This window comes from Triturus cristatus, chromosome 5_1 (assembly GCF_964204655.1).
Source record: "Triturus cristatus chromosome 5_1, aTriCri1.1, whole genome shotgun sequence".
In the NCBI taxonomy this organism is placed as follows: domain Eukaryota; kingdom Metazoa; phylum Chordata; class Amphibia; order Caudata; family Salamandridae; genus Triturus; species Triturus cristatus.
In genome coordinates this window covers 218443632-218464153 of record NC_140587.1, presented here as the reverse complement: position 1 = coordinate 218464153, position 20522 = coordinate 218443632, and the positions used below count along the sequence as shown (strand labels likewise).

Sequence of the window (20522 nt, the reverse complement as noted above, 5' to 3'; positions counted from 1 at the left end):
GTTTCGTGGACACTTTTTTAAAAAGTGTCTGCTTTTTACAAAACTGCCAATTTAGCAGTTTTTTTGTTGCAAATAGCTAAATTGTGAAATCCAGGAGGGTCTGACAAGTGTATTATAGATGGCACTTGAAATGCGGTGCCTCGTTTTGAGAGAGCCTTCGGTGTGCCAAATTCTAAATAAAGCCCAATGTTCATACTATAATATTATTTTGATGTGCCCTAGTTGAGGACTATATTACTTAAAGAATAAATAGATTGACAAGACATCAGACTCCAAGCATTACTGCAAACCAGCTGTTTTGTCCCGGTATCATATTTCTTCCGTTTAATGTAAACAAACTGTTGGGTCCCCAATTCTATAAAATGTTCACCCCCTCTTACATGAGCATTTATGTTTCAAACCTAAGGTACACTGGCTTCTGTTCTGACAGCAATGGCTGCGTCATTGTTAGGCTCAGGCAGGCTCTCGAAAGCCCTCTCGAGCCAGTTGCCTCACTCACAGCATCCTTCTGAAGATCATAAATGGGTTTTGATTTGACAATTTGCTGGAGATGTGGATCTAAGTGCTAAATTTAGCGTCACATAAAAGAAATCCCAAGGAGAGCTCGAGCAAGGAAGTGAGCCCTGAACTGCTAGATTTAATTTGTTAGCAACCCAGGAGCAATTTAGCAAGAAGGACGAATCCCTGCTTTGTTGCAGACGGTGACTCAGCACGGAGAAGAGGGGGGGCTTCACAGCGGTGGGCTCTGAATTATGAGCCCTAATGTGCGCTCAAATGTCGCTTGAATTCATGGACAGAACACTTGTGTATTTAGTTAATCATAAAATAGATCAGACCTCAAAATGGTTCAGATTGCATGGATACACTGACATCCTATCAAATGCAAAATTAAAAGGTGCAAAAGCAGGCTTCGATACTTTGATAGCTACTAAGCCAGGGACATTCATCTGCACACCATTTAGAGGCTAGTGGGCTTGATAATGGCATTGTCACTATATAGTGCACTTTACATTGGTGTCTCGAGGCAGTGAACAACCTGAGCTTACTTCCTGAAACTAGTGGTCACTTAGGGAGAGGTAGAAAATCAATCTTTAGCAGCAGCAGGTGACCCTTGACAGCGCTAGTATTGTTAATATTAATAATAATATAGTACATGGGAGCGTGAAATCTCAACATAAAAACCTGCCTCCATTTCCTTATTAGAACACTGGAATGTTGAGCGATCCACAGAAAACAATGAAGTGCTCCGTACTTCTAATGGCCGGTAGAAGCCCGGGGCTCCAACATTCCAATGTTTGTCTTTTACAGCAATTTCAACCCCCTCGGGTTCCGTGAGACCTTTGTTTCACAAGCTAGAACTTTCCGCCCTGATGGGGTGGAATGTTCTAATAGCCTTATAGCCCTCTGTAGCTGGGCTAAACCAACATTAAAGGCCCGCTCCCTTGTTAAAGGCTCTTGCCAAACGCTGAAGCGGGCCTTCAATGGGTGGTACAGCCTGCGAAGGCAGGCTATAAGGCTATGTGACAGTCGAGTTGTGACATCTCCAGTCACCAGTAGTTAGAAAATGACACAGCTGCTCAACTGTCATAAGTTATATAAGCTAAAGTGAAAGGGAGGTCATGGAGCATCATTACAGCTGCAGCTTAAACACTTTTCGTTCTTACGACCTGTTTATTTTATTTTATAAATCGCGTTAATCACAAAGGAAAGATTTGTGACAACATGATTTTTTTGCATGTTAAAGTTCATCACAGGAATTCACAAGAATTTTACTGCATGTTACTACTCATTCTCAGATAGAGTCTTTCAAGTGTGATTTAGATTAAACATATATGCTTCGCCAACAAATTATTATCTGCTCTTTGGTGTGGTGAATTTAGAGAGTCCGCATTTATTCTTCATGTCTGCAACTATGATTTCTCTTGCTTAGGAAGGAGTACTAAGGATTTAAGTGATTGATGGGATGGATATGGTATGACTATGCATATAAGGAATAAAATACTCTCTGTGATGTGTTGCAATTCACCTCAGAGTTCCATGACCTTATAAAGGAACTCATCTCCAGCCTTGTTCCTCTATAAGGACATGGAATGCCTTGGTAATATACATATCATTATAATGTATACCTATGGACATGCATTGTTATTACTAATAATAATAATGACAAACAAAATATAAAATATATTTAATTTATCAAAGAAACAGCATCAGCCCTGAGTACTGAAGTTCTGCAGTTTCTAGGTCCACGGTTGAGGTGGTTTTCAGTGGGGACAGAGGTGCCGGGGAGTCATTGCCACATATGTGTGGTGAGGACCAGAGACAATGGTACTCTGTGAAGGTTATATGGGGAGGTGGCAGACAACTTTGCTAAGTCTTGAAAGACATGTGAAGGCCTAATGAAAACATGCACACTTTCAAGCCTGAGTTCTGCAGTAAAGGATATGATCTTCCAGCGGATGTCCAGCTTGCTGTTGATCTCCAGCCCCTTGGCCAGCTGCCTCTCTTCTTCCAGCTGCTTCGGGCTTGTAAAGTCTGACTCCTCCCCAGTGGGCGGCTCCGGGAGAGCCTCAAAGTTGAACTTGTCCACCTGAATGGCCATGCTGCAGATAGGAGAGGAAAAAGGCTGTTTAGGGTTCTCTTATACATATTTCAATGTTGCTGCAAGACTTGATCATCCACTCAGGAGACTGGGTGGGTATTACAAGGACATCCCGAACAGACACAGTGATCTCAAGGGACATTGTGGGTCTTTAGCAGGATTTAATTTTTGTGAAGATAGCACTCGAGCAAAACTCGCCTTTTATATAATTTATGTTTCACATAACCTATTGAAACAGACATTCCCATTTTTACTAACTGAAAGTTTATTAATGAGAAATGTATGTTTTATAATGTCTTACAGTTACACTGACCAGGCCTGGTTAAGGTGGTTTCTCTGTGTCTAATTTGAGCACTTAAGAATGGATGTGGCATTTTTAGATTAAAATTGACAAAGGCTATCTTTGGCTTCTTCAAATAATGTGATGGCTCTGGACAGCCCTCCCACAGCTTTGAGGGCGGGGGAAGGAAAGAACATTTCTATTCAGAAACTTTAGGAAAAACAGGTAAGAAGTCACCGAGTTACACGGGGCAGAACAGAGTCATTCACCTTTATATTCCAATAAAGGGTTATAGGCAGAACAAAACAAGCCCATTTTCAGGACACTTCAGAGCTCTACAAGGTCTAATTCATGGCAGAGGGAAGGCAAACGGAAGTTCAAGCTGGGGGGTTAGGTGGGCAGAAACCATAACCAGCAAAATTACAGTGCGGGCAAAGCAAATAATCATAAAGTGAGCACCTGTTATTTAGAGCACAGCGTTCCAAACTCTGTGTCGGGACTCAGTACTGTGTCGCCTGCCATGTGTGGGTGTGTCGCGCGATGATGCACAGCTGCCAAGGTCCCAGATTGCCATCATGGTTCCCTCTACAATCAGCGCGCACTACAAAGGATTCCTTTGCATTCAGTAAATACTTCACGGGAGCCTCTGAGGTGCCGCTGATGGTGATGCTGCTGCGCTTCCAAATGCATTTCAAAAGACGTGTTTTTCGGCTTTAGAAATTTTAATGGGGGACCTTTAAATACCTACAGGGCTGTCATTAAACAGCAGGAGACAATTCCCAGAGCTTGCTCTGCAGCCCAAGTCCCGTTTGCCAAGTCCACAGACCTTTGGCTCCTCCACCTTTTGTATACTCCTTCTATGTCTGGCTGTGGCATCACACGTGCTTGTCTGAGGCCTTACCAGTCGGTATGCTGGTTGGACTCATTTCAGCAGCCTCTGCCATTTTTGCTGGCCATTCACCTCTGCAGTACTTGTTAAACTTTTCTGTACTAGACTTTTGGTTCTCGTTTATAAAATGCAAATAAAATATTTGGAAACAAAAAAGAGTAAGAGGCACAGCTAGAAGTCTGTGCTGATCTTGGAGACTGGTGCTTTTTACCTGAAATGTCAGCTTTAGAAAAAAGAAGGCTAAAAGGGTAACCTGATTTAGTCCTTACTAGACTGTACCTCACCTGTAACATCTGTACTTTGAGAACCCCCCCCCCCCCCCACCCATAGGTGGTTCGGGATTGCTTGCTACACTGCTTTACCGTGTCGCAGAATGATGCATGTCTAGAAAGTGTGTCACCAACATGAAAAGTTTGGAAAGCTGTGATTTAGAGCAACTGTGTTCTTTGTGCTTTATTTTGTTAGCGAAATGTGTTCTCTTGTCAAAAAATGAATGCTCACGCTAGAATATAGCAATACATTTTTGCATCATTTTCCTGAAATGTTGCATTATTGCTGAAAAACAAATTACACAAATTTAGCAACAACAAAATAAATAAAAAAGAACATAAAATTATCAAAAAATATTTATAAAAATAAATAAATTAGCTTTATGTATAGCAACACTTAAAAGCCTGAGTTTCTAAATATTTATACATGCATGTACATATAGGACATTATGTATCTCTTATTTTCCATATACATATATACCTTTTTAAAGTAGTTAAGTATCTATACATTTATTTTTTTACTCCCACTGTGTATTTAAAAAAAGATCAACTCTCTCCAATTCACTACTGTATGCCTCAGCCTATTCCTCTTTCAATAAACCCTCTAACTTCACTCTCTAACTCATCCCAAACCTCATTTTACTACTAGAATCTCCCAAATAACACTTTCTGGACTCTTCCCTCCTCTATCCTATTCAATCCAACTAACAGACTCACATGTCCGCGGCTCCAATTATCAACTTATATTTCCCTATACTAATCCACCTTGGGTTCCGGAGTAGTGAGCTACTCACCAAAACGAGCTTCAATGCTTTGTCAAGGCGAGTAAGTGCTTTATAAATACAATTACAATGCTTTTTACCCTATTAAGCGGACTACGATAGGTTGAGGAATGCCTGTCTCAGTCATCTGGACTGATGGTTTGGTAGAACACATCAGTGAGCAAGTGTGGTGCCAGGCAATGAAGTGTTTTGTGGGTCATGTGCAGGACTTTGTAGAATGCTTGCTCCTTGAATGGCAGCCCTTGCTGAGATTTACTTGCTGCAGGGATTTGGGTGGAGTGATTCAAGAAGAACATTAAGTTGGGGGTTCACTTAGAAGGACAGTGTGACCGAAAGTGGAGGCCTGACTGTATGCGTGAAGGTCTTAAGCTTCGCCTAGTAACAGCAGCCTGGAAAAATGACCGGTTTGGGGATTGGGAGATTCCAATACCCATTCCATACTATTTGGTGCTTCCCCCCACCCTTCCATCTTCTGTGTGGACCCAGCTCAGAAAGAGGATGTTCAAAAGTGATTGGATAGTCATCTGTATTTAATGTGTGCACCCCCCACGATTGGGTATTGTTTTTCTATGCAAGTGCCACAAGTCTGAACATATAATGAGCACAATGAGCAAGTTTTCAGTACCCCTTTAACTTCAAAAGAAGTTCACTTCACTTGCATTGAGGAATGTATGGAGCAGCTGCAGCAACCTTTGTTGCTGTGACCATGCACAGAAATGCAGAGCCATCCCCGGCAACTGTACCATACAAGAACAAAAAGGAGATATTTTGTCCTTCCTGGACAGGACCTTTTTCTAACTTTATGAATGAGGCCATAGGTCCAGCTGACATATCTGCATTGAGAACCTGCCTGAGGAGAAAGCATCCACCAACAAGTCACAATTGCCTGTCATGGCGCCAAGTGCAACCCAGAAAAAAGAACACAGACAATCAGAGGAGATGCCAGCATACATCTCTTTCTCTCTGATTATGGAACTTCCTCTTGAAATCTGGTTTTGGGATGCTGGAGTTGTATCTTGGTAGTGAGGGCATGAACTGAAGATCTGTGGATTTTCTCATGACCCTTCGCCAGTCTCCACTGGTGGACGGGAAAAGCTTAGACTTTCATGGGTCTCCAAACTATCAACCTGTGCCTGATAAATTCCAGCGGCGCACACATCCCCTCTCCACATGACCATCTTGAAGTGTGGACGGTTTTCAGATATGGCCCCTTAGAGTTTCTTAACAATACAGAAGACTAACTTTGCCTTGAATACTTTTTTTCCAAATCCTAGTAGCCCTTAACAACCACAAAGGATGTAAGTTCAGAGATTTCTTAGGGTGCCGAGATTGCTCGTGAGTTTTGGGGCAGATGATAAGATCAAGCAACATTGATTGATGCAGAGCTGTGGTATGGCTGACAACTCTCAGAGATACTGCTGAAGTGGTTCCATCTTGAAGTCACAGTTGGTGAGAAATCAGATCTCTGTGAACTAATCAATCTCCAGGTGCCCGTTTGGTCCATTTGGAGTTAGAGACGGCTTATTGGGAGAAGGCAGGAAGGATCCCGCTCTAGCTTTTCATGACCCCACTCCCATATCCCCTATTATCGTGTTTTCCCTCATCTTCTCTCCCAACCCATTTAGGGGCTTCTTGACCCGTCTCCTCTATCTGTTGGAGAAGTGTTTTGCTTTCTCTTTCACAATACTAATGTTGCAGAGTGATTGATGATATTTCAATACATTTTTGCATATGTTACATGTTTAGTTGTATGAAAAATCAATAAAGGATTGATGTACAAAAACAATCTCCAGGTGCCTGGAAGAAGCTTCTTGTCCGCAAGTTAACTTACTTGAGTGAGGGACTATATTAGCAAGCATTCTCCTGCCCTTAGAGCAATGCCGGGAGAGAATATTGCTCACAAGCAGCATTTTCTTACGGTTACAACAGTTCACAGATCTCAAAGTAAGAGCACTGGTAGCGTCTTTAAAGCTATAAAGTTGGGACTTTATTTCTGCCCATGAAGGTGCTTAAACGTTTTGGCTTGCTCTGTAATCTTCGTTTTCAAGGTAAAAATAAATGAAAATGTAAATGTTTTCTAAGCTAAAAGCTCAGAATGGACACAAACCTTTATTGAGTAATATTTGAGTGTGTCATACTAGTACCACCAGGATAAATCTCGGTCTGCACACCCTCACTGCCCAAGAGATTCAAGAATTATGTAGGAGCTTTTGATCATTTTGAGCAGGGCAATAGTACTCAAGACAGGGGAAACAATTGGTAAATGGAAGTTTCTCAGGTGAGAACTGCCCGGTAACTACATAATACTCCAAGACCTGCAGAAAGGGCATTACAGCATTCACGCCGAGTTAAAACAGGACATTCTCTCTGTTTGAAGTGAGGCCAGATATTGCTGGGTTAACAGTATTCGTAACTTCATGACTTTGTGATGAAGATGACTCTCAGGTTGCGATCATTCTGCTGGGTGGTAGGGGAGATCCTGAAGAAGGTGCCCAGCGAACTGTAAGATGGGAAGATCCACTGGGCATAGTGGCACTGTATTTAATGGGTTAAGACACAGAAAGCTTGATTTGCTTCTGATTTGTATGTGCAGAAGTCATCCTCTTGGAGTTCGATGTGAATACGGGTGGCATAGGTATATGTTTGGTAGCTGTGTTGGTACTGGCGCTCCCTAATTTGGGACCCATGAGGACGGAAGTTGAGCATTTTACCTAAACTCAGACAACTGAGTGCCTTTCATTGTTATTAATTCAAGGTTCCTTGTCCTGAAGATGGACTCATTGACTTGACGCAACAGAGGCCGAAACGTCAATGCCTAACCCATTCTTCTTTCTTTACCTATTGTTAATTCATTTATCTTGAGTTCTGAACCCAGACTCATTGCTTGATTTAATGAAGATTGACAGTTATACATTGATAACCAGGATATTTTTATATGTCTGATATATATGTTTTCTGTTGTCAATGCATGTTATGAGTTCATTGTTATTTCTGTACCCTTATCTCCATGTTATTGAAACATAAAATGTATTTTCTTTTTTGATACACCCGGTTGTTGCAATTGATTTACTTATTGTGTCTTTGGAATAGTTTAGAGTTATTCCATTGGGTGTCACTAGATGTCAACTTACACAAGATATATTTACTATGAACTATATTTCTTGAATGAATTCGTTGTAGGCATCGTTACCTTTGTGACTTTATGAAAGGGGCACTTTCAGACTTGCAATCTAAAAACCACCTTCACTAAAATATGTGGTTTTAAATTGTGAGTCCAGAGACACCAAAGTCCCATTTTCTACCCACTCCCAATTAGAAGATACACTGGTACGATGTTACCAGGCAGCTCCAACACTAACCTATGGAAGAGATAGACCTTGCAGTAGTGAAAACTGAAGTTAGCAAATTTCACTATCAGGACATGTAAACCTCACAAGTACATGTCCTACCTCTTATATACACTGCACCCTGCCCATGGGGCTACCGAGGGCCTACCTTAGGGGTGCCTTACGTGTAATAAAAGGGAAGGTTTGGGGCCTGGTAAGTTGGTGCACTTGCTAGGTCAAAATGGCAGCTTAAAACTGAACACACAGGCACTACAGTGGTAGGTCTGAGACATGTTTGCAGGGCAACTCATGTGGGTGGCACAATCAGTGCTGCAGGCCCACTAGTAGCATTTGAATTACAGACCCTGGGCACCCATGGTGCACTATACTAGGGACTTACTAGCAATTCAAAGATGTCTATCATGGAGAAACAAATTACCATCATGTTTTATCCACAGAACACTTGCAATTTAACACTGGTCAGCAGCGGTTAAGTGCCCAGAGTCCTAAAACCAGCAAATTCAGCACACTGTCAATAACAGGAGGTCAGAAGCAAAAAGACAGCAAACCACGACAAAAAATGCCAGGTCTAACATGTGGTACAGCCCTGAGCTTGACGGTGAATTTCGTGGCTCTACTAATTTCAGCCTAATTGGGACAATTACCCCAGAACCTCTGCCTTTTCAGCACCACAGCAGGGTCGGTCCCAAACCACATCCATCGCCAATACTCATATTCCATTAAATGTATTGATACCGTCATCCATTCAAAGTCCCAGGTTCTTGATATTACTGATTACGTTTGAAACATTTGGAGGGATGCTATGTCCTTCACCCACACCGGCATCTGGCGCTACGATACAGGTGCTGAAGTTACACCCGCACCGACCCTGTGGCGAGCGACGTTGATAAAAGGAGCAACAGTCTGGAGCTAATGACCTGGGTGAAATGACATGCTGCACAGTTTCCAATTCAGCTTCACAGGTGTGGGGGGTGAACACAAGGTACCACAAAAGAGTGCGTGATGCTGCCTCCCATGCCCCTATGACTTAGATGAACTAGAACCGCTGCTTGCGGGCTCACATTGGTCATTTCAAATACAATGAGGATAGCGATTATCAGGGTATCATTAAACTACCATGCCTATAGAATAGAAACAAAGTAAATGTAGAGTGCTGTGCACTACAGTCGCAGAGTACTGTCAGGATACGCTACTCCGATGATGCTGGTACCCTCTTGGACCTTGCCCTTTTCCCTTTTTGTCCTTGCTCAAGCAGCTATGAATGATTTTCCTGCAACATTTTGGTTATATTTTATTTTGGTACTCATGGCGACCTTCACATCTGCTTGTACATCTCCATGCTGTATCTGCAAGGCGGAGGCATATAAGCTTCCTACATAAAAATGAATTAAATACCCCGAGGAGCTTAGGAAAAAAAGGCGAGGTCGCCGATAGCTGCGTTAGAAGCAGTCTACCATGTGCTGCTAATAGCGTCGCCATTCAGAATATTTATGGTTTTCAAATATTTAACATTCAAGTAAAGCTTGATTGCAGCATATGGGAGCGTGTGTGCACAAGGATTAACTCCAACAGATCTAACATTACACAGTGTGTTAAACAATAAAAAGCAATTACACATTAACAGTCATTTGATTAAACAGAAGTGCAAGTCAATTACTCCCCCTTTAAGATAGGAAACAAACAGGGGGAGGGTTTAATATCTTTTCACCGCCCTTGCAACAGCAACGCATGAATGTTTCCAGCCAAAACCAATTAGTGCAGGAGGGAAATGTGCCTTCATTGCCGCTGATGGCATAAATGAATGAGTGATGCGTGCAGACCACCTGCTGAGGCACGAAGGAATGCACCGGGACATCCACTCCATACAGAATGATCACCCGGGTAACTGATCCTCAAGGAGGAATGTCAGCCAGGACGGGGAGCCACTTACAAACCTAGGTACCTGTGGCTTCGGCCAGGATAGGACATGTCCACCCAAAAATAACAAACAATTCAAACAAAAGGTTCTTGGTAATCTTCATTACCCTTGGTCCAGGTCGTTCTCTTCACAGTGCTTGATAAAAGAGGCAAGAACTTTAACTCCTGTTTTGGGAACCTGTTTCAACTCTAATATAGTAATATTTTACTATATAGGAGGGACAGATGAACAGCTCCTTCCCTGTGATGTTTGTTGCACGTGTTTTGTATTGCACAGCATTTGTGAATTGCTTCGTGTTGTGGTGCATCGTAAAGGCCACCTTTGCAGTTGATGGTCTCTTTTGGCACAGCATCACTGAATTAGATGTCAGTTAGTCAATCGTGATACCCTCGAGCCAATAAGCGTTTTTTTTGTCATTTACTACCCCTTCCCCCCCCCTCCCCCGCCAGCAGCACATAACACAGACTCTGACTGGACGCTGAGAGCGGCCCCCGCCAACTGCGTTAGTGAAGGACACATCTACCTGTTATTTTTCCAGTACAGCACTGACTCCACCGAATCACCCATTTCACACCGGACATGAAATATGCATGCACCATGTCCCAAGCAACTCGCCCTCCTTGCAGCACTCACTGGACTTCTATGGGTGACAAAGTAGGCCAGCTTTGGACAGCTTGCAAGCAAACCCGAGGCTACACCCACCGACCCCTCCACAAGCAACAGCAGTCCCATGGGAAGGCTTCTGCACACCAGCACCTGCTGCTGCCACATTACCGTCACACTCAAGGTCGACCTTCCTCTGTAAAGTTCTGCAGTACCTGCTTGTAGCACTTCAGGGACTGAGTACTTTGTTTTTACTTGAGCAAGCAAGGCAAAGTCACAGGCCATAAAGAGAGGGTCCAGGTAAGTGGACAGCAATAAGTAGCCACAGCCCATCTTTGCTAGGCTCACATCAGGGATAACATTGCTCCAATTGGCAGCCACCACAAAGCCAAGCTCCATGGAATAAAAGATGCAGCCACGCACAGACCATCCCTTCCAGCTTAAGTTTCACATCTGAAACCACAGGGCTTATTTACCAGCTCCTTGCGTCGCCGGTGTCTCACTTTTAATATGGGAAAAAGTGACGTTCCGGCAGTAGAAGGGGCTTGTAAATAAGCCCCCTTGTGAGTAAGTTAAACCAAACTCTGAAGGCGGATTGTTGCTTCAAGTCATGGGCTGATGCAATGGGGGACTTAAGAGGATGCAGCAACAGCGAAGTACACCCACTGTGATGCGATGGCTATGCAGCCAATGCTTTGTGTGCTTGTCCACAGGTCAAAGGTCGAGTTCACCAAATCTTGTTCCACATTGTTCAGTGCTGAATGTACCTCACTTACCACAAGCTGGTAAAGGTATTGCACAGCTGTCCTGCAAAAGAAGTGGAAACTTCCTATACTCTACATAGTGCCAAGAAAGAAATTATATGCCTGAAAATGTTTTCACTACCTATGAAAATGACTAAAGATCTTAAACAAAATCCTGGCAGTGAGGGCTTTGAACTGCCAAAAAAGATGTTGCTTCCTGCCCTTAGGGACCTGGCAGTCAAAGATTACAGTTATGGCTGGCTGACACAAGATGCCGCTTCTTGGCACGGGTGATGATGGAAGTGGTGTTATGCGCAACCCTGTACACATAGAAGAGGAAACTACAGCAATAGTACTCTTGGGTTAGCACCTCCTGCTTCCTTTCAGACCAACTGATGCTTTTTATCTTCAAGTGAGCAATTTGACCTGATGTCCCTACATTAGATTTGATTGACCTGGTGGCCAGGGTAAACATGAAGAGCAACACTTTCATAAGCCCTATTTTTGTAAACAATGACCTGATTTTGAGAAGTGGAGCAGCTAATTTATGGACTTTGTTCACAGTGTTACTTAAATCTGGTGTGGGGAAGATGCCTGCCAACTGGAGGAACTGGCCAAGAGAGAGCCTGAAGTCCATGAGGTTGGAGAAAGTTCAGATCTGAAGCATGCCCAATTCGCAGGATTCCAATGTATTAGTGTACGGCTAACAAGACTGTGGAAAACTTCACCAGTTGTGGGGAGGCCACTACAACTGGAGTCAAGAGGACTGGCATCTTCACTGACAATATACAAAAAGACAACTGAAACACTTTTCAAAAAGAACACTGTGCTGAAAAGCCTAATTTTGGGCCATCCACCAAACCTATAGGACAAACGCTTCACATTGGCAGGTTTGAGAAGCTCCAGGTGAAGCAGAAGAATCTCAGTAGAAAAGCAGCAGCCTCTTCAGATTGAAGCATCATTTCATCAGCCTCACAGCATCCCTTTTCCAACACAATGTACTCATTGAGGTCTCCCACAAAGCCATGCTTCGCTTGTGGACTCCACATTGGAGAGATATGGTGACTTCTTCCCAGTGAACCAATTCAAGCTCCCAAAGAGTGAATAAGGGGCTGATTTTGATCTTAGCGGGTGGACTGTACTCTGTCAGGGCGATGAAGTTATTAACTCCTTGTCCCTGACTGAGTACCAGCCAGCCAATTTTGAAAAGTCCCTCAGCCCGACAGTCATTTCATGCATTGACAGGAACTGCTTCATGGCGGTTCCTGCAAATGTATTGGAAAACTTTGCCATATGGCTTCAGCAGACATGATGAAGCTGTACCGTAAATTTTAAAACTTTTTTTATTTTCAAAACTAAAACATCCAAGTGGGTTATTTCAAATAAAAAAACAATGCCCCATTCACCATGGGAGTCATCTCCAAAGAAGAGGGGGGATTTTGTTTTTTTACTGCCCCTTTTACATCCCTGGAGGTGATGGGCAGTTAAAAACAGCTATATATCCCCCTCTCTAAATTGGGCGGGCGGACTTATAGCCATTGCTCCAACAGAGAAGTTTGGTTACGGTGGAAGCGGAGCAGTCTCTGCCGTTACCAAACTATGGTCCCCCCATATCAAAATTCAGTGGGCGGGCCATTATTTTGGCAGTAAGGACACTCCATCGTTGTTACGAGGGAGTATCCTTACCACCAATATATAAATAAGGCCTTAAGATTGAATGTGGAAATCTTCGGTGGGACCAATCCCTACATTTTATCCATCAGCTTGCTAAAGCTTTTTCCACATTATGATCACGAATCGCCAAGGGTCCCCACTCTGCATATCAAACATCCATGGAAACCTGTTGAGATACAGCCCTAGGTTAGACCTACATGATTTTGTTCTTACTCAAAAATGACATAAATCTTTGCACTGGACTGGTGGTGCAGATGGGTCTGACTACCAACTCCAATAACACAGCGTGTACTAAACGGTCAGCAAAGTGCGTAGTTCAGCTCATGGCTGGACTTCCAGAGGACACATGATCATTTGTGGGTCATTTTCAAAGCAACGCATTTTTGTATTTGCTTTCATTGGGACTCACTAATTGTATCATAAATGTTGAACCCCGTGCCCGATGCTTCTCATATTTGTGATATTTAAATTCGCCTTTGTGATCTACATTTATTTAACAATATTTTAGCCTGAAAGGTTTATTGCAATGATCAGTTTATACATTTTCGCTGGGTGTTGTCTTACTGCGCGGGCAAAGCCACAGAAGATGAGCCTAGGCTTTCCTTAGTAAAACCAGTTCATGTGTGTTGAATCCTTTGCCTGGGTTGTGTGTTGAATCCTTTGCCTAGGTTGTGTGTTGAATCCTTTGCCTGGGTTTTGTGCTGAATCCTTTGCCTGGGTTGTGTGCTGAATCCTTTGCCTGGGTTGTGTGCTGAATCCTTTGCCTGGGTTGTGTGTTGTATCATTTGCCTGGGTTGTGTGTTGAATCCTTTGCCTGGGTTGTGTGTTGAATCCTTTGCCTGGGTTGTGTGTTGAATCCTTTGCCTGGGCTGTGTGTGACTCTCCCTTGGCCTACCAGTGGATGTTCACAAACATACACAATACAGAAGTGCAAAAGCTGAAAAAAGATTTTAAAATCAGCTTATGGCCTCTTATATAAAAGGGGTGTTTCCGTAGAACACCTTCCAGGACATTTCTCAAAAGAGATGACATAAAATGTCCCCATATTTGACATACACATAGGACTGACCTGACACTGGAACATACTGTAGGAAGAGGAGAACATTAGTGCAGTTGTTTCAGGTGTAAAACACCATTCAAGTTCCTGATTTTCCCACCCTTCCGCGGTGGGGAAACTTTTGACCAGTATCCAGAAAACATGGCATGCATGATGCATAGTGATCCATAGAGCCATTAAACCGGCCACAGCCTAGAAGCTCATACAAAGCCTACTTTGTAAAGTAGGAATAAAACAAATGAATGTACAACCACACCGAAAACATATTCGTTTATTATGCACTTTCATCACATACAGAAAAGTTAATGTTGTTTGGCATTTGTAGTACATGCTTTGTGTAGTATTTGACAAAGCAATGCAAAATCAGCATTCATCAATTCTCTGCACAACTAGGCATTCCTAACACTGAACACGAGAAAAGAGCCCTTATTGGTTCATGACGAATACACTCCAACACGTTTCTTCTGCACCACCAAACAGATGTGAATACACAGCATTCAGGCTGGAGAACTTTGTACTTCCTGCTACAATTACAGTCGAGCTTATAATGGATGCAGACGGGCAAAAACAGAAATGCAGAGAAATGGAGGCATTAACTGGGCGTTGATAGGGAAATGTCTAAGTTAATTTACGAAATGTGACTTCTGAAGTGAGAAAAATACTATCATAAAGCACTACAAAACTCCAGAATAAAAAAACACATAAATCGAACCTTATTTCACCTGTAATAATCAACGCCTTTCACAGCAAAAAAGCAGCAAGTTACTGAGATGCAGCTGATGTTCCGTTTGTGCTTTTCATTATATCACTCAGAATCCCCTGTAACTCCAATAGACAACTTACGTTTGATGAATCTACATTTAAATGTCGTTATTAAATATAGGCAAAGACAAGTCTTACAACTGAAATCTCCATTCCTGCTGCGTTCTCAAACAACATAAACCATTTTTGTTTTTTTTCACCCATGAATAAAAATCCCTGCTGTCAAACACAAATCAGCATTTTTCTGGCTTTAGCGCAGATGTTCAATAATTCAAAGACTGAAAAGGCTGATTTTTGCAGGCTGGAGGCATCAGTGCCAGCCAGCCTAATGTGGTGCTTCGGCGGGCAGGACAAATGTGGTACTTGGTCCAGGACCAAGAAAGCACCGAGCCAGCCAAAGCAAAAGAGACAAAACATTGGGGGAGGAAACGTACTTGTTACTTTTCTGAAGGACCCACGGGTTTGGAGGAATTAGCACTAGAACTGTTCAGTTGGCAAAATGTTATTTTCACAGTTTTTGCCACAATCGAAGACTACTGTGCCAGCCTGTTGAAAAAAGGTGGGCAGAAGGAAGGACCGTGGGCACTAATTGGAATTGTTCCATCGCAGGATATAACAGATGGAAGCACTGCTGAAACTGGCAAAGGTCTGAGCAACCAGGAGAGAGAAAAGCAGAAGAAGCTGTTCCAATTTTAAGTAAAAGCAACCAGCAATGATTTGTGGAATTGATGCACATTATGTCCCTCACATGAACATCAATGGTCCTGGTGGTGGTTCATGTGGCTGAGGGGCAACCATCAGTACACGCTATAAACCTGTGTACTCACTCAAACAGTTCGCCTAAATCTATTCTTAGCACACTTATGTCATGAATATAAATGGAATGCTTCTTCTGATTTAAAATTAATATAATTTATTCAAAGTTCTGTAATATTTAGTGATTGTAACCATATGACTGAATAAAGTAAAAAATCAAAGTTGGAACCTGAATTACAGCAACCTAGCCCTTTTCTTCTACAGAAGACGTAACAATTGCAAATGCTTTATTACAAAATCCAAGTTAGTGTGGTCTGAGTTAATCACTAACTGTGCTATTAATTTAAATGAATATAAATAACTGTGGATTCATCTGTTTCTTTCTAACTTTCCATTTTATTGCAAAAATAAAAGTAAAAATGGAAAGCGTACATTTTCCACTGCACATCCTTTGTGCATGCATCCAAATGGGGACCAAAGATGATGGATGATAATTTAAGAGTTGCAACATCCTTATTCTTGTTTATTACTGTAGGAAAGTGGATTATTGGTTGGGGTGGACAAGTGACCTGCTAGATGTCACACAAATTAAATTAAATAAACAACGTGTAAAGTATCGAGGCAGTGCATACATAGTAGAAAAAGTCACACAAAACTATAATAAATTTTAATATAAGCGGGGTAAAACAAGACCAAGATGACAATAAATCCAATAAGGGGTCTTGAGATATGAATTTTTGTAATTTTTATATGAAAAAATAGCATCAAGAAGCACAAAGCGTCCATGATAGTCAACGGTCACGGTTGACCTCCAGGACGTTGGTGCTATTTGAGGCCGACCGCGTTGGATCCCTGGTCAGATACACCAAGTGAATTGGTCAGGGTAGAAGCAAAAAGTTTGGGAGAGAGGGAGTAAAAAGTTTGAAAAAGTTCCTAAGTTTCAACACAGAAAGGCTGTTTGTCAGTTTTTAACAAGATATATCCTCCCTGGGAGGCCCACTGCTGACAATTGCAGCAGGAGTGGATCTGAAGGTGCACAATTGAAGGTTGGGAGCTCTGGAGCTTTCTTGGTGCCGGTCAAATACTGCTTCCCATTGGTCTGGCTGGAGATCTGGAGAAAAAGTTTTCAAATGCTTGAAACTTTCTTCTGCTGCCCAAACAACCACAGAAGTACACTTCTAAGCCCCCCAGGACCTCAGGGTGGGCACTTAGACTCTCAGGGTGAAAGACAGAAGCCAGCAGGAACGTTCAGTACAGATACAGTTGCCACAGGTCAGCTGGGCATTTCCAGAAAAATACCTCTTGCAGCTTGTTTTGTCCCTATAGCCACACAGGAGGTCAGCCAACTAACCCTTGGAGTCCACATCTTTGTCCTGGGTACAAGAGGGAGCAGGTCCAGTCCCCTAAGGGGTCCTCTCAGATCTTTCACAGATCCTGAATGTTTTTTCAAGGATAGTGCCTTAGGGGTGCCACAATTGTGGGTGGCCCTATCTAGTTGGTGGGGGGGATTTCTTAGCACTAGGGAAGCTCCACTCACTTTTTCAGTAGTTCTGGTTTGCCCCTCTGCAAACAGGCCTAAAATACCATGTGCAAAAGCAATACCAAGGTGGCTGAAGTCTATAACCACACACATATGGGCACTGAGGGCTAGGGGTGTGTATGGGAGTGTCATAGGACAATCGCGAGCGTCCTCTCACATCTAACACTAAACTCCATTTTGAAGCAGGCCTTGGACACACAATAAAACAGGAGACAGAAGTAGTAAAACAAAGTAGGGTACCTCAGTGACCAGACGGTAGATATACAATCATTGGTATCTAATCCTGTTGATCACTTTAAAGAACGTGTAAGTTTTACATGTGCCTCGGGCAGACTTTTCAGGCAAGATCAGAAACTGTTGTGCCAACAGGCTGACCACAGCCCCATCCTGAACATTCTGCTGAGCTCAGAGGCATCATCCTTGCCCATTCTAGCTGAACTGTCAATCAAACTGTCCTACTTTGTTGCTCCTGGGAGGAAGTTCACACTTCAGAAACACCTCACTCAGGCCATGTACAGCCTGACCAGCTGTCAGAGGCTAAGCAGCCTCCTGAATGCTTAGGCAGCGAAAAGGTAGCTTTCTTATAACCAGATCATTTTTATTGAAAAGATTTTGATGATCCATACATTTCTATGGATGACAAGGTTATATCACGCTGAATGGTTCATACAGTCAATTTTGAAATACATAATATTAAAGAACATCTTAATCTTATATCCTCCTCCGCCCAGAAAGAACATAAAACACAACAATAATGAGGCGATATTATAATACATTGCAGATACATAATATTATATAGGGTAAATCAGTTTTCAGTAGTGGGTTGAGCCTCTCTGAACATTGGGTGGATCATTCTGGATATTCCTGTCAGCATGCATGAGGGTCTCTCCAAAAAGCGTGAGAGAGAGCTGTACCAACTAGTCGTGAAGAGGTTCAAAGCTCTTAAGTGAACTGGCTTGAGGCCATGGGGATCCCATGATGAATATAATCGAGCAGTGGATGCCAGATGGATTCAAAGTATTCTTGAACATTAGTGAGTGAGTTTGATGCGCATTCCATTACCAAAATCTCCTCAGATACCAGTGAGCTGCTAAAGGAACGGCAGAGGTCTTTCTTTTTCTAATTAGCTGTTATAATGTTTTCAGCTGTCTAAGAAGTTCCACATGAGTATTTTTTTGGCCTTGGGTTGATATTTTGACCGGGGATTTTAGCTCAAGTAAAACCTATTCAATATTCATCAGGAGTGGGTATTCTGATAGTGCATCTAATATTTCGGCCCAGAAAGGTTTAATATGGGGACAATACCATTGGATGACCATGCCGCATCCTCTCCAACAGAGGTCAGAAGTTCTGAAATGGGTGAGGAGTCATCTTAATAGTGTGTAGGAATAGATCATAAAGTGTTGTTATTCAACCTTTCCTATGTCCTGCTTTTTGTACAAGTTCTCTAAGGGCATAGGTTACAGAGTAGCGGCCAGACTAACAGCTGGATATATTACCAACTGTCTCATTTGCATATAATGAGAAAGTTAATTTTGATCTAAGTGGAATTTCAGTTTACAGGATGGGAAGGAAAGAAGCTTCTGGCCCAGAAATATATCAGAAATGGTTAGGCAAGTTTCCAACTTCCCTCTATCAAAGGGGCCTGGGTGGAGCGCTGGGGTGAAAGCAGGGTTATAGAGGACTGGTTTAAGTGACAATGGAAAGAGTAATTCTTCAGTATGCCTTGTGAGATTATCCCAGACCTCCAATGTAGTGCAAGTGGGTGTGCTCATGTTGACATCTAGAAGTGTATCTGCCTTGGTTTTCCATGCTAAATCCCATATCACTCGTCCAGCTATCACTCTATCCAATTGAAACCAGTGTTTATCAGAGGTAGCAAAGACCAGTGGGTTAGAATTTGTGATTGGACTGCTTCATAATATAGAGCACAGCTGAGATGCACCAAACCTTCTTCCAACTTCTGATGTGGCAATATGTTATGCCCCATAAAGGGACTACCCTCTTGCCAAATAAGATGGAGTATTATAGTCTTTAAGGCAGCAAGAAATTCTGTGGGACTGGAATTGTAAGGGCCTAAAAATATTGCTTTTGGTAATACATTCATTTTAATAGTATTGATTCTACCTGGCCATGATTAAAAAGAAAGTGGCAACCAGGGCCCCATTCCTGAGATAGCAATATTATTATTTTAATTTGTTTCGACAAAGGACAGCTAGGCCAAAGTTAAAATAGCATTTGGAGCCTTCCCACCGAAGGGACATGGTAACAATAGTTTTCTATATGTTCCACTTTTAAATACCATGCACCCTGCCTTCTAGACGACAAACCCTACTTAAGGGAGACTTCCTAATATTAAAAAGAGAGGCCCTTTCTTGTTAAAAGAGTTATTTTGACAAGTCACCCTGCAGGTTTTACACTAGAGCAAACAGGCTACACAGGGTAGGCCTGGAGTCATATTTGCAGTGCCACTGTAGTAGTGGATTGCACAACAGGTGATGCAGTCTACAAGTGGCATTTAACTTTCTATGCCATGGGTGTATTTCTGCACCATATACTATGGCCTTATGGGTAATTTAAATGAGTCAAACAAGTTTTAAGCCAATTCTGAGGTATGTTAGCAATCAGAGCATATACACTTGCCACTAGATAGCATTCTCCCACTATTAGAGTTCAGGCTTACCAGCAGGTGAGTCCTAAAAAATGAAAACCTCCAACAAAGACTCTTTTCAAAGGAACTATTATGGCTGCTAATGGGCAGGGATTTAAAGCCAGGCTGAAGGTGTCATTTGTAAAATGTGAAAGACAGAAAAATCTCTACGACAAATAAGGGAGGCCAAAGGTCAGAGTCATACACACTGAAAAAGAATGGAATTTAGCTGACCACTTTAGTATGTCAGAAGACCTAGTTACTAGAGAAGAAACAATGTGGCACAGTAATGCAGTGTACCTCGTCAGAGACGAAGGACATGGCCCATGCCAAAACAGTAGCAATCTCAACAGCTTTTAAGATTGACTGTACTGATTGTTGTCAATGGCTGTAGAAGAAAAAAAGCATTGACAAGATTCCAGCCTGCCAGCCTCTGAAGATCCTACTGGACGTTGACGTGGACTATGTCTGTTTCTCTATTTCAAAGAACTCATGCCTGGACAGTGGTTAAGATTTGGCTGCTTTTGATAGAACAGAAACTCATTACTCTACCCACTCAAAAAATTGGGACTGTTTGCGAATGGGAAGTAATTTATCACAGATAATCTATAATGTGTTTTTATTTAACTGGAGGTACTATGTGCACGACGGGA

At 42.4% G+C, this 20522-nt stretch overlaps 1 protein-coding gene across 3 annotated transcripts in view; it reads right to left on the bottom strand.

Annotated features, from left to right (window-relative positions):
* The window catches only part of TRAPPC9 (trafficking protein particle complex subunit 9), a 2530995-nt gene that overhangs the window by 798578 nt on the left and 1711895 nt on the right, over positions 1-20522 (bottom strand). For 2 of the 3 annotated variants that reach the window (XM_085604860.1, XM_085604859.1), the window contains exon 21: positions 2444-2600. In XM_085604860.1, the coding sequence (XP_085460986.1) occupies positions 2444-2600 (157 nt within the window). The remainder of the gene's footprint in view (positions 1-2443; positions 2601-20522) is intronic. The other variant, XM_085604858.1, reaches the window with a different exon arrangement.